The sequence below is a fragment of the Pteropus vampyrus genome, unplaced genomic scaffold, assembly GCF_000151845.1.
Source record: "Pteropus vampyrus isolate Shadow unplaced genomic scaffold, Pvam_2.0 Scaffold213, whole genome shotgun sequence".
NCBI classification, from domain to species: Eukaryota; Metazoa; Chordata; class Mammalia; order Chiroptera; family Pteropodidae; genus Pteropus; species Pteropus vampyrus.
The window spans coordinates 2,068,815-2,088,800 of NW_011888994.1; the positions used below are offsets into that span (position 1 = coordinate 2,068,815).

Here is a 19,986-nt window from a genome sequence, read left to right on the forward strand (position 1 = left end):
CTCCAACTTTTTGTCTTGCCTTTTGTTTTTAAAAAACAGTTTGATTTTTTGTGGGGCCTAGAGATTGCATTGATCTGCTTCCCGAATGGTTAAAGAAAAAGTGAGGACTTCAGTTGACATGACATGATGTTTGAGGGTCCGTCCCAGTTGAAACAGATGAACAAAAATTAAAAGGACTGCAAAGCCCTTTATAGAACTTCTTGACGGCCCTGTCTCTGGTCCCTGTCTCTGCTGTCACTCAGTCTTGTGGCATGGACTCCCAAAAGCAAGGAGAAGTGTTACCAATGTGTGTGAACTCAAGGCAAGAGTCACATTCAGAATCCCTTTCCAACTTCCATTTCTTTGTGGGAATTCTGTCACCATATACGCCTCAGCTTAGACTGCTTAGGTCTTGTAAAACCATGTGGGGACCAGTAGCAAGCAAGAGGAGACAGACCGAAGAGCTAGAATGGAGCTATGAAGGCAGCTGTGGGATTGTGGATCCTGAAGCCCTGGAGGACCTTAATGCTAAATTCTGCTCAATGTTTATTTTTTTCTTCTTTGTATTTTCCGTTGGTTCAGTGAAGAGTGTACCAATCTCTCCTAAGTGCCACAAGAAATATGTGTAACCCAAAGTTGATTTCCCTCTAGAGTTGCTATGCATTCTATTTGTCTTTTTTGCTACCTCTGATTTATTTTAAAATTCTAAGGTGTCAGCTTCAGCTTCACATCTTTCTTCTAATGAAACATGTATTCACATAACACATGGTTAGTATTTTTCACAAATCATTTTTCACAAATCTCATATTTTTAAAAAAGATATTGGATTAGGGGATATTAAATAAGGAATAAAAATTTTACAATAGTTTTGTTCGTTATTATTTTGCCTTCTCTTTCCCATTTCAGACTTTTATAGTTAATGAGTTTTATCCTCAAGTTTTCGACTGTTGACTTTTATAACTTTGGTCACATCAAATGCACATCTGTAAATATCAAAGAAAAGGACCTGCCAATGAAAGATATATTTTGGTATTGATATTTAAGAGTTGACATCAGTTTTCTCTCTTCCTATGCTTTATTTAGATTCCGACACAGCCCCAACTGCTGGTACCTGAGAGACTGGACTATCCACACCTGGATTAGGCAGTGTCTAAAATATGGTGCACAAGACAAAGCCTTATATACCCTTGTAAATAAGGTGAGTGCTTTCCTGGCATTTGCAGCTTGTTCTTCTGATTTTAGATGATATGGGGTTTGAACCTATTACAGTACAGCAAATATAGTACAAGAAATAACTTCTAAAAATTATTTACCCTCAGATATCCTTTTTAGAATGGAGCTGGATATAAATTAATCAACACGTTAAAAAGTAAAACTTCCTGGAGCTGCTGCTTTTCCAAGCATAGTGACTTAGTCAGGTAAAAGCAAAGGTAGTCTAATCACAAGAACTCTGCACTGGTGGTCCTTTCATTCTTGATCTGTAAGCCTTGGATTGTTTGTCTGATTTCCTTTGGTGAATTTTAGGGAAAAAGACAAGACCATTTTGCTGGAATGTGCTCTTCATAGTATGCAGGCTATCTTACAAAGACGGTATTCTTAGGTTACTCAAAACATGTCTTCTGAATTCCCTGACTCCTCCCCTCGAGCAATAAAGTACAAAATAAGCAAAAGTTTAGAATGTTATTATTATGAGTCTCAAGCTACAACACTATTTTGACCCATAAAAAGACTTTAACAATATATTTATGAAAATGCATTATTTCTGTAGTGTCAATGGATCTCATATGATAAAACTCAAAAGGAAATAATTTCATTTTGGGGACTTTTTGCTCCCATAACTTGGGCCCAGTTTAACTTAATATACATTGCAGACAGTTTGTGTGTGAGAGACATTGCATTGTGTATGGCATTATCTATAAAAATGAGCAATCTCCTGTCAGGAAACTTATATTTAATAAAGCAGATAAGCAAGTTCACAGATAAATCTAATATGAGGCCCCAGGGGAAGGAATAGAGTAAATCCTGCTCTCATCAGTTCAGAGTTTAATGACACAGATTACACTCAAAAAAGAAGATTCTTTGAAAACAAAGCAAGGAGAGTCTAGAAAGGCAGAATAGTCTGTCTCATTTTCTGCTGCTCCTAGTCTTTTAGTAGAAAGAACACTGGACAAGAAGTCAAAAGACCCGGCCTATAATCTCTTAAATTCCACCAACTGCCTGCAACTTAAAGCAAATAATTCATCCTTCTAGGTCTTAGTTTTTTCAACTCTAAATCAAGTGAGTTGTACTAAGTCAGTGATTCCCAATCCTGGCTTCCCAGCAGAATCACACAAGAAGCTTTTAAAATTTATAGATGCTTTCTCTACCCCTAAGACTCTAGTTTAATGGATCTTCTTGGATCCCAGGCATTGGTATTTTTTTTTTAAGTAGACTTTATTTTCTAGAGCAGTTTTAGGATCACAGCAAAATTGAGAAAGTACAGAGATTTCCCATATGCTCCCTGTCCCCACCTATGCACAGCCTCCCCCATTATCAAGATCCACTGCAGAACGGTACATTTGTTGCAATTGAAGAACCAACAATGACCAACATAATCACCCAAAATCCATTCTTTACAGTAAGGTTCATTCTTGGTGTTGTATAGTCTATGGGTTTGGACAAATGCATAATGACATATATGTACTATTATATAGTATCATATAGTGTAGTTTTACTGTGTTTAAAATTTTCTGTGCTCTGCCTATTCATCTCTCATTGGTATCTTTTTAAAGCTCCCAAGTTCATTCTAATTTGCAGCTGGGGTTGAAAATCACTGACCAGTTGATTTCTAAAGCTCCTACCAGCTTTAATGATTTATCATTCTAAAATATTTTGTTTTTACCATGCCTCTAGGGACTAATGCTGATTTAAATGACTGTTTTGAGAAATATAGACTCTGCCCATGAGCTCCAGCCTTTCAAACAATAGCTTCTAAACATTTGTTTCCATTTCAGCATACCTGAGCCATCCCATAGAGTAACAGTGACTCAACTCAGCAGTGATTCACATGGATGGTTAGGCACATCAGAATCTCCCAACGGGATGGGTATAGTTTGAAAAAATTCCTCAGGTGTTTCTAGTGCTTAGTGGGGGAAGAATGGGGCAATGTGGGGGATAGGAGCGAATCCCACTGAAGTAAGAATTTAAAACAAAAAAATATATATATAACCACAATTTAGATCATTAGTAGTCAAACTTAACTGTGCTTGAAAGCCACATAGGATGTCCACTAAAACTTCAAGTTTTTGTGCCCCATTCTCAGAGATTCTGATTCTATAAGTCTGAGGCTTAAGACTCTACATTGTTAAAAACACTCCTAGAACATTCTGAGGCAGATGCTAAGGGATCCACATCTCGAGAAAGCAGGATTCTCAACTATTCAGCTGTTTTGAACAGAACATTCTAGGAGCTTGATTAGTAATATTTTGTTGACATATTTCTTGGGTCTTTAAAAACCAGTCTAAGGAACAAGAGATAAAGAGTGATGTCAAGGATGTGGTAAAAAAGGAAATACTTGTCTTCTATTGGTGGGAATGTAAATTAGTGCAGTTACTATGGGAAACAGTATGAGGATTCCTCAAGAAATTAAAAATAGAACTGTCATGATCCAGCAATCCCACTTCTCGGTACATATCCTAAGAAAATGAAATCACTATATCAGAGAGATATCTGCACCCCATGTTCATTGCGGCATTATTCACAATAGCTAAGAAATGGAAACAACTTGTCTATTGTTGAATGAACGGAAAAAGAAAATGTGGTAATAAGTATATACAATGGAATACCATTCGACTATAAAAAAGGAGATCCTGCCATTTGTGACAACTTGGATGAAACTTAGGGCATTATGATAAGGGAAATAAGTCAGTCAGAAAAACAAATACCCTACGATCTCACTTATATGTGGAATCTAAAAAAGCCAAACTCATAGAAACAGTGTAGAATGGTGGATGCCAGGGGTTGAGAGAAATGGGGAAATGTTAATCAAAGGATACAGACTTCCAGTTATAAGATGGATAAGTTCTGAGGATCTAATGTACAGTTTGGTGACAGTAGTTAACAATATTGTATTGTATTCTTGAGAGTTGCTGAGAAAATAGGTCTTAAATGTTCTTATCACCACCACCACCACAGCAAAATGGTAATTATGTGCGGTGATAGGTATGTTAACTAACCTTACTGTAGTAATCATTTCTCAATCTAATGTATATTAACTCATCATGACGTACACCTTAAACTTACACAGCATTATATGCCAGTTATATTTTAGTAAAGTTGGGGGCAAAAATAGTCTTAAGGACTAGAAAATGCTACATCATGTGATAATGTGTTCTTTCCCATAGAAATCCATTTTTTGCATTGATATTTATACCTTATAAAAAGAACCTCTGAACCAGTGGATATGTGGGGGGTTTTGGTTTGGTGTGGTTTGTTTGGTTTTTGTTTTTGTTTTTGTTTTTTAAACTGTGATGAGGTGTTATAATTTTTATTTTTCACATATCAGTGGTCTTACATCAGACACCCCCTCACAACTTTCTCACCCTGATTACCAAACCTCATCAGTCATAGCTTCTATTTCACTGTCACAGATGCTGTAAAACGATAGTCAAATATTTTAAAGCTAATGGTGGCAAGTTTTGTCCTGAATAATACATAGGCATATGTAATAAGTTGAGTTAAAATGGATATTTTTTCTTATTTTCCTTTTATTTTCACTTTCATTATAGGTTCAATATGGAATTTTTCCAGATAACTTTACATTCAATTTACTGATGGATTATTTCATAAAGAAGGAAAATTACAAAGGTAAGAAACCAAACCCAGGTTCGTTTATACTGAGGCTTCAGCTCCCAAAGGAAGTAGATGTAGTCACTTTTCTTTTTTATTTTGTAATGATATCTCTTTACATCACTCTTTCAGTCAGGAATAGATTCGTAGTTGGTTTATACCATGCCACTTAGCCAGATAGGAAAATCATATCCAGATTTCTTTTACTCTGAGTTTCTCAAGTTTCTTTGTTCATATCTCTTTAAGCAAAGAACGATGAATTTAATTAAGGAATAAACCCTGCCTGAACTTCCATGGCTACTTAAGATTATAGTAATGCTGTTATTAGTTTGCCTTTTTTTTTCTCTCCATTTGTCAACTTTGTTTTATTTAAATTATGGTTGTTATATTATGTAAAATATAAAACTATAAAATCAATTGACTTTTCATGGAAAAAACGGTGCATTCGTTATGAAGGAAAGTCATTTCCCCTCCCTAAGCTTTTGTTTCCTCATCTGTAACATAAATGGATCGGTGATCTCTGAGATCTCTTTACCCCCAAATTCTCTGATCCTGTGAAATTAATTTAAAGTGACTCTTCAGCTGCAGTAAGGGAGGCCAAGAAAAGATGGGTATTGCAGCAGACTGCAGAGCAGTCAGGTGGGACCCTGCCAGTCTCCAGTGGATGGGGAATTCTAGTACAGCGTGCTTGTTCTTATAGCTATGCAGACAGTGAAGGAGAGAGGAGGCCTTGCCGTAGTGTAGACACACGCTGGCTTTCCCTTTCCTCCGTTTCATCCAGGCCTAGTACTGAGGAGCAGTGAGGGAGCCATTCCTGTGTTAATGTAGTTACTACCTCAGGAACACGGATGTGGGTTTGTGGTCACTTCTGCATTTATGTCATCTGCAATCCTGTCTTTGGTTCCATCCCCTTATCCCTGAACACCAGCACCCTTGGCCTTTTCCGTCGTATCAGTACTCAGTGATTAGGCTCGGGATTGGGCATTTGTGCCCTTAGTGTGGGCTCCTCTCTCCTTCTCTCCTCTGGATCTCTGCTCTGTCTTCTCTCTCATGAGACTCGCAGTTGCCCACTACCAGAGGGTATTCACTGCATATTATTTTTTGAAATGTTAATTATCCCTTGTTGTCCATTTCTTGCTCAGTTTTAAGCATGCATTTCCTGAATTCAACTAAAAAATAATTAGCTTTTACATAATCTAATTTTCATAATCTAGTCTCTGAACATCAGATTTAAGAATCTATATTACCGTATCGTTGGAAAATTATGTAGGAGTGGTTTTCTCCCTTCACTTTCTTTAAAAGGTATGTTGGGAGGATTGAGGGAGGTTTTTTGTTGTTGTTGTTGCTAAATACAGAATAAATAATATTGAGGATTTTTAAAAATAAAATTTTGATAAAGACATTTATGGCAAAAACAGAAAATAATATACGTATTATTAGGATAGGAAATATCAAAGTATGTAAATGATTATGAAAGAAAAGTAAATTAATTATCCACTCCAATCTAATTTTACTTCCCAAGCTGACTGAAATGTAGAATATAAATAAAAGATAAAATCGGTTTGATTTATTTTTCATAAAGAATTTATTTTTCATAAACTATGACCTGCGTTCATGTGTGAATAATTGTTAAAACTAAGTTAAAACTAAACAATTATTAAAACTAAACAATTGTTAAAACTAAATCTAGTTTTTTTAAAACTAGATTTTTAGATTTAATTGTGTTCTTTTAAAATATCGGTTTGTTTGTTTTTTTTAAATCTGTTCCAGATCCTTATTTTGCTCCTGATTGACTAGATGACTTACTGGTCTGCCTGTCCATCTCACTTTCCCCATTTGTGAAAAGAATATAGAAATTCTTGCCTGTGGCCTATTTCAGAACCATGACAACATGTACAAAACCAGCTGGCTGGGAACAGCTGCAAATCAGTGCTAACTCTTGTAATTATGAGTGTATGCAAAAATTGGTTAACAGAATAACTCAATCAGTTAGTTAGAAATATTTGTTGTGCCTATTATGTGCAGGCACTGCATTTTAAACTAATATTAACATTCTCTAATTTAACAACAAACATTAAGAGAAGGAAATTGTTTGAACTTGATTTTCATGGCTTCCATCTATGTTGTGGAATACCAAGTGAAAATAAACATTGCTCAGGGTCTGATCTACTATGACCTGCGTTCATGTGGAAACAAATGTGTTGTATATTACACTCAGGGGCTGTAATTTATGAATATGCATTTTCCCTTCCCTTCGTTCAAGTCTTTTAAACTGAGCTTGATTGTCCTTTTTATAGTCATCAGTTTTCTGTCTTTGAAGTAATACCTGGGATTTAGGATTGCCTCTAGCATTTGTCTTTTTTTACCCTAAGAGGGAGAAGGTACCAGAACACAAAATGGGGCAGTAAGCCCAACCCCTGCTCTGCTTGTCAGGATGACCTGGAAAATACATTTGCTTCCTTTCTGTATGCCTTCATCTCTTCTAGCTGATGGGCATGAAGCTTTAAATTTGCTTCTCAATTTATGAGGCATTTTCGTATGTATTATCTTGTTGGACTGTCCACCAATCTTTTGGAATAGTTAAGACAAATGATATTTTATCATTGTGAAGATGACACTAGGATAAATTAAGTGGTTTATTCAATGTCCTTGAGGACAATGGTGCAATGGAACCTGATTTAATACATACTGATATGTATAATAGAAGCTCAAGGTTTGGGAAACAGCTAGTTTGTGGAAGAACTAAGAACTGATCCTAGTTCTTTACTTCTTAATTCTCTGTTTTTTACTTCTTAATTCTGCTTATTTTTCTATTAGATCCTCGTTTTTAAGAGTGTTTATAGTTAAATGCAGATTTGGTGATGTTACCTGCAGCTAATTTCCCCTTGTTCTTACTTTGATCTTGCCAGATGCTTTGTCTGTGGTTTTTGAGGTCATGAAGCAAGAAGACTTTGAAGTAACTTCCACCCAACTTCTCTCCCTCTATGTTTTATACCATTGCCTGGCAAAGAAGACAGACTTCAGTGTAAGTGATCTACCTTAAACAGTACCGAGAGTCTTAGGAAAAGCAAGTAGTGGCTGCTCAGTATGGAGGAGGTGGCCAGACGAAACCCTGGCTCGCAGAATCTAGAAAAAGCCATCTAATGTGCAGCCCTGTGGCTGTATACAACCAGGAATGAGTGTTCATTCTGCACATTGTAGTTACTGGTTTCTAACAAAGTGGAACTGGATGTTTGTCCACTCAAGAGAATCTCAAGTGAAGTCCTTATGCACATTTTGAAACCTGAGCTAGGCTGAATGTGCCTCATACGTTCAGAAATGGGTAACTGACACTCAGAGCTGGACATGGCATATCAAAAAGCAGCAATGAGCCACCTGACCCTGACTCAGGTATTAAATACCCATTATTTAATTTACAGCAGTATTTCTCCGAGGTTACCCTGGGTCAATCCTGAATACCAAGTTTTAGTTTTATCCCTTAGGTTAAGTATTTAGTCATTATTCATTGCTATCCAAAGGATAACAACATTGATAACAAAACTAATATTTAAACAGCTATTACATTGTACCAGGCTGTGTTCTTGGTGTTTTAAACTTATTTATGCTTTTAATCCTCACAACTCTATGCAGATGAGAAGATCGGGGCACAGAAATGTCAGTCGGTAGCATGAAGCCACCTCATAAAACCAGAAAGTCTGTCCTTAACCCATATATAACATCAAAAAAGTCCTACTTTGGGTAGGAACCGAAAAGGTCATCTAGTCCAGCCTGCATTCTAAAGAATTTATGGTGTGTTTTGCTTTTCTAAGTTGAATGTCATAGCCTACAGCATATGCCACATTCATTAGTTGATTAAATATATATTGAGCACCTTTGACATTCCATACATTGCTAGTGCTAGTTATACAATGGTGAGCAAGTATTTCCTGTTTACAATCTAAGAAGTATAGGCATTTAAAAACAACAAAACAAACACACATAAAATTATGGCTACAATGTGCACTACAAAGATTTCTATAAAAACCCCATATGGTGAAGAATTCTAATTTGTATTTTAAACTTAGATAGGTTAGGAAAGGCTTCCCTAAGGAAATATTTCCTGGGTTAATATTTGAAGATAGAATAGGAAATAACTTGCTGAAGAGGGGAAGAAAGCCAAAAAGAAGAAATAATATATGCAAAAGCTCTATAGCAGAAAGGACATGATGAGCTGAAAGGGGCTGGGAGAAGATAGGAAGATAATCAATGTAGCTGCAATAGAGAGAATGGCAGGGAGGACATGGGGTGAGACAGGGTTGAAGATAATGTCGCTCACACTAAGCCATATTGTCTTCATCCTAAAAATACTGAGAAGCCATTGAAAAGTTTTAAACAGTCGGGGGTAATATGATCAGATTTGTGTTTTAAAAGATGCCTCTGGCTGTAATGTGCCTAAGAGATTGAAGCATGGCGGGGATGGCTGTTGTCAGAGCACCTAGGAGGTGATTATGGTTGTCTGAGCAGAAGGTAATGGTAGCTTGGGGAGCAGAATGTGGTGGAGGAGTTGAGAGTAGCTGATAGACAAATTTGGGAGGTAAATAACATGATGAGGAACTAGATGTGAAGGCAGGAATGTAGGGGTCAAATTTTATCTCCTCAGTTTCTGGTTTGTGTATCTGGACAGAAGAGTCGCCGTGTGTTTGCAAAGGGAACTCTAGAAAAAGACTGGTTTCTATGATGAAAATCATTAATTTGGCTGTGAATGTGTTACATTTTGACGTATCTTTGAGACAGTCAAGAGATTTCTAAGGGAAATTGGGACCTTAATGGAAAAATCTAGATTGGAGATGTAATTTATACATCCGTATATAAATGTCTGCAAATGAGCCACAGAACAAAAAGGAAAATCAGGAATGTGTGGACCACTAAAACCATGGGGAGAGAGTGATCTACAATATAGAATGTTTCTGAGTAAGATGAGGACTTTTAAAAATTTCGTTGAATTTGGTGGCATGAAGGTACTAAACTGTAACCTTTGTTTCCATGATTGATTAGGAAACAAAATAGAAGTGGATTATAGAATGAGTTGGAAATGCGGAAAGGAGACAGCAAGTGTAGGCAAGTGTTTTGAGATGTCTAACTGTGAAGGGGAGTGGAGTATGGGGAAGAAGGGAAGTGAGGGTCTGCTTTGTATTGATGGAAGAACTAGAAGTATAAAATAGAAAAACCTTGACATTCATTGATGAGATAGCACTTGACTGAGTCTGTAGTAGTACGCACTACAGAAGCTAACAGCTTGGAAGAGACCTAACACTTTAGCAATGTTTGCATTACTCTCAGACAGTCTTCAAAAAAACCTCTAAGACACTAAATTATTTTTGTCGTTTTATTTTCATTCATCTTTTTAAAAGTCCTTTTGGAATCATCACCAATCTAATCACCATTACTACCCTGCTCAATTCTTAGCACAGCAAGAATACTGCTTATTTGGCTTTTAGCCTCTTGCATTCTGATACTGTAACAGCGGTCACAACCTTTTTGGCACCAGGGACCAGTGCTCCTATGAGAATCTAAAGCCTGATGATCTGAGGTGGAGCTGAGGCCGTGATGCTAGCGCTGGGGAGCAACTGCAAATGCAGTACAGATGCAGCTTCACTTGCTTGCCCGCAACTCACCTGCTGTGCGGCCCAGTTCCTCACAGGCCACTGACTGGTATCAGTCCGTAGCCTGGGGGTTGGGGACCCCTGCTATAAATCATTTTTTCCCCGAAAGAATATAAAAAATGTTTTTAAGGCTCCTTATTTATTATTCACTAGACCCGTTTTTATGCAATTTATGTGGGGGAAAATCAAACCTTAGAGTGACTGGCTTTTGAAAGTGAAATGACCTGGTCCTTAATTACCAACAATTTTACTTATCTGTGCTGCAGAAGTGCCTGGGTAGGTTTTGTTTTCTCCCAAGGTCTTTGCTTTTTTCAGACCTTAGGAAATCACACTTTCATTGCAGAAAAGCCATTCCCAGTAAAAAGGTTTGGGCTCTCATTAACACCTGGGGAGCCTCACTTCCACCTGGCTGCATTTGCAGCCTGCTCTCTCCTCCATTCTCTGCCTCCCTGACCCCTGAGTGCAGAGACCAGTGCAGGGCAACCTGAGCCTGTGTTCTGTATTTCTGAGTCAGAGCCAGGGCCCAGGCCCATGAGGACTCATATGGCACCAGGAAGATCACAGTTCTCGTGTCTGGGGAGTTGCCAAGGCTTCCTCTGGGCCCTGCTTTCCCAGAGATGCCCTTGTCACTGCTGCTGCTGCTGCTGTTCTGCAGCAGGCTTAACAATGCTTGTGTTTTTGCCCCTTTTTTCTCGTGTCTCAAAAGGCTCTGGTTTTATCGAAGTGTAATTTTGCACCCCGGGTTAAAATGATCACTAAGTGTTTCTGATTGCCTAATTTATTTCTGAGGGGCACAAATCTATCTAAAAGCAATGTAATAGTTGTGTTTATTATAACTCTGTGAAGTAGAAGTCCTATCATTGCCAAATTATTATAATTCTAAAGCTTGCTCCATCATGTCATGTCCATGTGAATGAATATGGGACTGATAGAATGTTAAATCTTTATTGATTGTCTCAAGACAGTATTTGTCCAGAGTGTACTTTATTTCTATTTTGTTTTGCTTCTCTGGTTGTAAAAAGAGCTCTTATTCATTGCCCCAAATTTGGAAAGTTATAAAAAGTACAAAGAAGAAAACAAAAATTAATTTTACTATCCAGAAATCTGTTGACATATTACGTATTTCTTTTCTGTATTTTTCATTAAACATAAGTACCTTTCACTTAAAATATTGGGATTATAATGTACCTATAGTTTCATTATTTTGATCTTTTACCTTAGTGTTATATAATATGTTCTTTTCTTCCATGTCGTTAAAAATTACATTTTCGCATGCAGTATTCATTGCTTGGCTAGACTGTGATCTGGTATATTCTGTTGCAGTGGGAAGAGGAGAGGAACTTTGGTGCATCCTTGTTACTCCTGGGCCTAAAGCAAAAGAACCCAGTAGGGTGGAGTTCCCAGTTGTATGGCTGTGCACTTCTAGGTAAGCTAAGTGATCCTTCCAAATACCATTCTTCATAGGTAGAATCAATGCATTCTTCTACTTCATCATAGAATTATCATTTGATTTAAATTTTCTAGTGAAATTCCTATACAGTTTTCATTTTTAGGCTCAAAAAAATAGACTTTGATAGCCTTACATTTCCAACATGAGAGAATAAGAGGGTTCTAAAACCTGTCACTGTTGGCAAGGTGAGAACTGGTGCTGGTGGCCATGGATTATATTTAGTGGTAATCAGTGTGAGAAAGGGATAGAGAAAGGAAAGTTCTGGCCCTCTTTTAGGAGAACCAGCCAGAAGTCTTCCTCAGTATTAACAAAGATCTTTCTCTTTAGACCTAAAGTTCAGGAATTAAGAAATTAAGAGTTAGGGTTGAAGTCCTGTCTTTGGTATTGTTTTCAGGTGAGGGAAGAGAAACTCAGAGCACAACTAGTAGCACTTTGGGAAAGCAGAGGGTGACTCATTGGTACACTATGATTGTGCCAGGCAAGAGAGAGACGGCAGCTTTACTTTAGTGACCTGACTGCATTGAAATCTGACAGGTCAGGAGGACGAAGGCCTCAAGGAATGGCCTCAGAACCTGGGCTGTGCAGAATCTGGGCAGATAACTTTCAACATTAAAGGTGCCTTGTTTTACAGAAATTTATTAAAAGCATATTATTTCATTACTCTTTCATCCTCTCTCTTAAGTGATAGGCATTTGGGAAAGCACCTTCTCTTGATTATATGTTGCTTCTGCTTACCTTCATTTTCTGAAACTCATCAAAGTTATAGCAGTTTGGCTGCTTTTAAGGTTGATCTTCACCAACAAGATGGAGTGTGGCATTCTCAGATGCTGATTCTGACATAAACTGACTCAGGAATTTCAGAGTTTATCAGACCGGCTATCAGATATCAGAAAGAATTTACCACTTTTTTTACAAAAATCATTTTCCTCTTTTTTGCCATCTACTTTTCCTATTGATTTTCATGTTTTTGCCTTCAGATTAGCATTTAAGACTGTTATACTGCAGGAATTATTCATGAAGTTGTCAGGGCTAAGACAATGTACTTTGCTATTGTTGTTTCTGAGTGGAGGCCCATTGCTTTGGGACTGGCAGCCATCAGATCAGAAGCTCTTTGCTCTCATTGTGTCATGCGCTGTGCAGCTTCACTCAACCCAGATGGAAGCAGCTTCCCAGAATGTGACTGCAGTCTAGCCCCAAGCATCTTAAAGCTCTAAAATTAGCTGTCACCTGATAAGCTTTGTCTATTTATGTCCTCCTACAGCTTTCCCAAATCCTTTCCAGGAAAGATAAGTGAAGGTAGACTTAAGACCTAGCAGCTCAAGGTGACTTTGGTCATTAGTGCAGAGAGGGCTTCTGTTCCACAGAAGTGCAGAGACAACCCAGCCTCTCTCTCTACCGAAGACTGTGTTATCTGGTATTCATATCCTGAGCTCCAGTGATGATGGTTTGAGGTAGCAAGAGAAGCATTCATGGCCTGAGATCCAAAGGGATGATGAAAACTTTATTTAAGTATTGATGAAGTTCAAATAAAGGAACAGAGCAAAATGAGAATTTTTTTCATAAGGACAGTCGAAAAATGTCAAATGTTTCCTGGCAGGGAATGTTGCAGATATTGACAAGATTTTCACTGTAGGGAAGTTACAGAATTTCTTTTTCCGAGGAAGATTTTGTTCTTAAAACAAAAATATATTTCAGTTTCTTGACTCATAAGAGTAGCTCCACTTAGAGTCAAATATCAACCTCTCTAAATTTCCTCAGCCCTGTGATTCAGACATTCCCATGATAACCTCCATCAGCCCAAATGAAAAAGAAGAAATACAGATTCATAAAATTTTATATTCAAAAACATATACAGTGAAATTTACCACATTCTGCATCATCTATCTGAAATATCACCAGGTTGCTGGATAGGGTGAGGCTCTTGGTACAGATTTGAAATTTTCTTTGTCTCTAGAGCTGCCAGGTGAATGTTCACTTGTTCCTTCAAGTCTTCAGTCTCAGACATGGTGGAAGGCTTGGCTGAGCTTTCTTTATTATTTCTTTTGGCTACAGGGAAGGTGGAATTGCAGCAAGGACTGCGCGCTGTGTACCATAACATGCCCCTGCTGTGGCAACCAGGCTACCTTGACAGAGCCCTTCAAGTGATGGAGAAGGTAGCCTCCTCCCCAGAAGATGGAAAGCTGTGTAAAGAAGCGGTATGTTCCTTGGCCCTTACTCACTGGGATTGAGCCACCTCCTGGTCCTCATAAGTCAAGCTTTGAATTTGTTTTCATTGTCTTACCCCTCCCCCTACTTTCTTTATTTCTGTAGAATCATGTATTTATCCAGTTGAAAAGTGAAAATCCACAGTCTCAATGTTCCTGACAAAAAGCTCTAGAAAATAAGATTAATATTGATTTTATACCTCACCATCTAGTAGGAAAACTACTCCCCTCCCCTGAAATTCAAATTGAGTTCAATAAAATACTGCCTACTCCACTGCCCCCTCCCCAATAAAATCTTTGTGGCAGCTCAGGAGAGATTAAGATTTCGTTTAAAATTTTTGGCCGTTCTGTACCTTTGTAGTCATGGGAGACTACATGGCAATTTTTTCTCCCATAAAATCCCTCAAGAAATGAACCTGGAGACTAGAGATGGCACAGTCTTCCTTTCTTTCCATTAAAGCGCTCCGTGGTGAATGCATGGTGCTGAGGCGACCTAAATCAGATGTTCCTTTCAGAGTTCTAAGGAGGTCACTCTGCCTGGACTAGGAAGCTGTTCTGCCACCAAAGCTCATCTCTCCTAGTCATCTAGGACTCTTGACACTGTGACGTTCCTAGACTTAGCTCAGGCTATAGGAAACGTAGCATCTTAGAGCCCAAAGGGAGCCACATTGTCCACTTCTGTCCAAGCAGCTTGTGTAGTCAGAGTGTGACCTAGAAGGACTTTGGTTGTTTTATGACCAGGGTGCAAAAGTTAACTTTGAGCTGCTTATTTGTTTTGTCTTGACCCTGATCACTAGGACCCCTTGGCTTTCATTTCAGTCATGAGATGGACAAGTCTGGTGCTGGCTCCTCATACTAATGTCTAGTGAATCATTATGTTTTTTGCCAGGTGTTTATACCAAACAAAGCAAACACATTTCTAAATATATTTTCAGTTAACAGTGCTATAGTCAGTGCTAGTGATTTAAAACACAAAATTATACATAAATTCTTTGCCGAGGATATATTCTTTCCAATCTGAGCTAGATTTGCATTCCTTGTGTTTTGACTTAATAGGAATGTGATTCAGATGTCAGCAAGAATGGGATATGTGTCAGCTTTGGGTATAATGTATTAGTGGCATTAAAAGGCTTTGGAGTGTTTTTTGGATTTTTGTTCTGATGTGACATGGATGGAATTAATCGATGTCCAAGCAGGAGTTAATGCTGGCCTTGAGATGGTTTCTGTCCTATTTCTGATGGTTAGGCCCTCTGTGGGCCAAGGGAAGTGTGCCCCAAAGTGAAGTGGTGAGGGGGAGGGGTCAAAACAAAAAGAAACTCTCTCTTTTATAATTTACTTACTTTCTTAGTCATAGACATCACCTCGTTAAAATGAATTTCACGTATGCCTGCCTTTCTGGCCTTTGCCAGCAGTTTATGTGGATTGCGCCAATCCCTAATTTACAGATAACCCGTGAGCTAAAATCTTTCTCAGAAGGAGGCCCTCACCTGGATTCAGCAGCTGCACTGTGCATTCGCTATGGCCCTTTGCTGATTGTGGTCTGCGCTGGTTTTTCTTTCCCTTTCTCCCACTTCCAAGCTGATTGAGGAAGAAAGACATGGAAGGGGAGTGGGTTCTTTCCCATCCATTGAGCATAATTCTTATATTCCTACCTAGTTGATTAAAAGTGAAATGAAATGCCATTGTGCTGATTCATATACAAATAATTCTGAGCTTGCTCATCTGTACCATTTGTTTTGTACTAAGTTTTCCGTGCCTATGACAGGGTGTTTTTAATGTAAAAACCATATAACCATGTTTACGTCCTATAATTTTGTAAGAGAACGCTTTTCACCATTTTTTAGATCCCAGTTTTTTCTTCCTTTCCCTTCTCCAGCTTCTCTTCACTGTGTGCTCTCAGGGCCACTGGCTGATTAGTCCCCTGCCCCTCTTTCTGCTCCACAGCTTGATGTGCTAGACAGAGCACTGAAGACTCTGACTGTTCCGGCCCATGGGTCTCCAGAGGAACAGCCCCAAGAAGGGGAAGACAGCCAGCGGTCAGAACTGGTGGAGCAGTTGGACGTGGAGGAAACTGAACAGTCCAAGCTTCCCCAATACCTGGAACGATTTAAGGTGAGAAACAGCAGAATTGAGTCCCTCTCAGCTGCTAAACATGCCTCTCTTTCATGCCATGGCGATGGACAGGCAATCCTTTCATGCATCAATGTCACACACAGAGGCATTAAAAACTGACATCAAAAATTACATTTTTATTGCTTCACACGGGAAGTGGCCTTAAAAGAAACAAATGGAATTTTTATGCTCCTTTTTGTACTTGAGCTAATGGGTCACAGTGTTGTTCCCTAAGGCAGCATGTCATTACCCCCTCATCCCTGTCATGTGCCTGATGGATGGGTAATAGCTTGCTTCCTCATAGCAATCACCTGACTCCAACCCCGGGTGGAAATCTGGTCATTTCTTCGTATTGCACTAAACATGCTTGATAATCCAGAAACGCAGGTAGAAATTGCAAAGCCACATTTAGGTATAGAGGTAAGATTCAGGCATCTTCCTTTGCTCATCTCTGGCGGCTTTGTGTTGTGCACTACGGCCCTGAGAAATGCTCTCTTGTACTACACAGAAGATGTAAACAAGTTTCCACTGCTGCTTTTCAGAGCAGCCCTGACCACGCAAGCTACCTTGGTAGCTTTCAACTGTACATCCCAAAATGCTCCGTGATCAGTCAGGGAAGAAGAGCCTTGTTCAAAGTTTAAACCCTTGACCTCTTTCTTGCTTTGTTCCTCATCTATTTTGTGGAAAAATAAAACAAAACAAAACAAAAACCATGCTGCCTGAAGGAGAATTTTTCTTATGAAGCAGAAAATGTTTTCATCTATGCCAGCTGACCTATTATATCACTTTGGAACAGAGAGATGTAAATTTTGCCAGATTATTACATTTAAATCTTTTCAGTAATTATATTGAACCAGCTATGGGAAACCTATTTCCCTATGTTTTAATTTAAGGAGGATTCTATTGTACTTTTAGCAGCTGTTTCTCTCAGTATTTCTGTAAGGTCATCGGTCAACTTCCTTCTTTAATAATTTGAAAACTGTGAAAAGTTAATTGATGTTCCCAAGGTACACAGAGAATTAGCAGTAGAGCTAGGTTAAGAATTTACATACCTGTTCTTTCCTCTTAACTTTGCCTAATCTTGCAGACTTAGAAAGGCTAAAACACAAAAAAATTGACTTAGCCCCATAGATTATCATTTACCTATTCATATTGGCCAAGTCTGTCGTACTACTCTTAAAAATTACCTCTCTCTTATTTCTTATATATTTAATCTCAGGGAATAGAAATCTGTGCCTGCATTAAATTCTCAGCCCTCTTCCACAAATGCAGGTTTTTGAAAATCAAAAAAAAAAAAACAAAAAAAAGACGAGACAAATATTTATTGACTGCAACCTATGTGTCAGGCACCACTGCATTTCATTTATCCTCACCATAACTCTGGGTGGTAGATACTGCTCGTCCCATGTTACACGACACCAAGACTAAGAGAAACCAGCCCACAGACTTTGGATTTGAACAAAAGTTTTCTGACTTGAGTCCTTAAAAGTTTTCTGAGTTGAGTCCTTATTCTGATGTCCCAAGTTGTCTCCTTGGCTTCAAATCACATGGAATTAATTTTCATTTTACATTTCCTTTTCTTTCCACTGCCTGATTTTTATTAGTCTCAGGTAATTTGTTTGGGGCCCATCACATTAGACCTCCGGCTGCTCCTTAAAGCCCATGGACCTGCCTACCTTCTTCCTACCTCCTTTTACCCCTTTCCTCCCTCACCCCCTCCCCAATCGGACAGGCCTTGTCAGCTATGCCAGTGAATTGCATTTGTTTGTGGAACATGGGGATGTGTGGTATAAGCTATAGCTGGGGCCATAAGTGGCTCTCTCTGATGATCTACATCTTGAAGCACTTAAGTAGATTAGTGTTTTTAGTGCTTTACTTCTCCAGAAATACAATACAGAACAAACCAAGCTGCCATTTCAGATGGAGCTGTAAGCAGTCAGTATGCAAGGCTGACCTTCAGTGAGCACAGCAGGTGGAAGCTTAGAATAGTGCAAGCACTCATGGGAGCTGTTTAGCATGCCATTAGTAAGAAATCCTTGAAATGATTTCCATCTGTTGAAAGGAACACACGTTAGGCAAACATTTATCTCAGTTATTCTGAAGGAAAAGATATGGATGGACTTCCTCCAATCTATCAGCTGCCTCTGCCATTCCGTTTGCATCTTAGAGTTCTTTGTTCTTGGAGTTTGCTGCTTGGTTTGGTGCAGGTCAAAGTGGAAATGTAGATTTGTTATACTTGTGCCGTCTTTGTGGTTTAAAACAAACTACAGAAGGAATCACAGCATATGGAGTTCCGTTTACTGTTTGTGAGTAAAGGCAGATAAATCACATGTAGTGCATCTTAGAAAAATTGTTGGGCAAAAAAAAAAAGGAACAAAAGCTAACAGGGTCCGGATGACAGGTTTCCAACAAAATGCAAGCAGAATGTGCAGAGATGTTGTGACTTAATCTCTTTTCCTTTTTGTATTCTTCTCCCACCTGTACTCTCCCCCTTCTCCCCCTTTTTTCCTTTCTTCTCAACAGGCCTTACATTCTAAACTTCAGGCTCTGGGCAAGGTTGAGTCGGGAAGCCTTTTGACTCTGACCACCCAGCTCATCAAAGAACAACTTCCCACCTGTGAAGCAGAGGACATCGCTGCCTATGAGCAGAAGCTGCAGCGGTGGCATCTGGAGCGGGTACAGTTGATTCAGAGGGAACAGGAGCAGAAGGAGAGAGCAAAGCGGGAGCATCAGGCTCGGAAAGCAGCAAAGGCTTCTGCCTGACAGGGCACCAGCCCCGCCATAAGGACGTCAGTAGACCCCGTCGTGAGAATCATCGTAACTGGGATGGCAGCCTCAGCTTCCTACATCTGTTTTCTCCTTTTCTTAAAGCAGGCAGGCCACCTGTGGTATAAAAGCCATGACGCTCTACATATTAAGGCACTGTGACTGCCTATCCAGACTGCCTAGCCGTAGTTCCAAGGGCTGTGGAACTGTGAAAGTGGCTAATAGTCAGACTGAAGCCACCAGCTGAATACCTTAAATGGGGCTCTTGAGGCTTATGGAATTCCTGGGGGACAGAGGTCAATCTTGAATATTGAAACTTCCTGATGCCTCGCGATGGTGGTGGGAGAGGCCATGGTTGAAGTATCAGGTCTCGAGCACAGGTTTTTGAATGGTCTTTCTCTTCCCAGCCGAGGCAGATTGTACATCCTGAGACCTTGTCCCTCTTCTCTCTAGTATAAGCCCTCGGCCTGAGCTGGATGTGGGGTACCCACACATCCCCACTTTCTTCTTCCTTCGTGTCTCACCGTGCCAGACCTGAATAGGGAGAAGTTCAGTACAGGATCGAAAGGAAGACCTGCTGGCTTTAAAATTTTGAGAACCTATAGTGGTATTTTAGGAATGTAAGGGCTTTTGAGGACAAAGCTAGCCCTAGTTCTAAAGCCTCCTTGACTGAAAGTTTCTCCATCATGTTGCGGTAACTTTTTTTTCCAAAAAGTATTGTCTCAGCTCTTTCGTCAAGTAGGTAAATGAGCCTCTTGTGCATGCACAGGCACACGCACACACATACAACTTGTGAACACACATTTCCATCAGAGAAGTTGGAGAAAGTGAGAGATGGGATGTAACACTTGAGAGGCGGACAATTCCTTCCTGAAGTTTCTCTGTGAATGGGGTTGGGGGCAGCTCTTGTTTGCTATGTAATTTTGCCTTTAAGTACAGTGGTGTACTTTACTTCATGATTGTGCTTTTTTATCAAGAACCTGTGGAAATAAATGTTCTGGCATTA

General features: G+C 39.2%; 1 protein-coding gene across 1 annotated transcript in view; it reads left to right on the forward strand.

Annotated features, from left to right (window-relative positions):
* Positions 1–19,986, forward strand: part of MRPS27 (mitochondrial ribosomal protein S27) — a 75,765-nt gene extending 55,779 nt beyond the window's left edge. The window contains 7 exon segments of the mRNA XM_023538133.1: positions 1,063–1,177; positions 4,746–4,824; positions 7,716–7,831; positions 11,772–11,874; positions 13,951–14,093; positions 16,047–16,214; positions 18,738–19,986. Coding sequence (XP_023393901.1) covers positions 1,063–1,177; positions 4,746–4,824; positions 7,716–7,831; positions 11,772–11,874; positions 13,951–14,093; positions 16,047–16,214; positions 18,738–18,977 — 964 coding nt within the window. The 3' untranslated portion in view covers positions 18,978–19,986.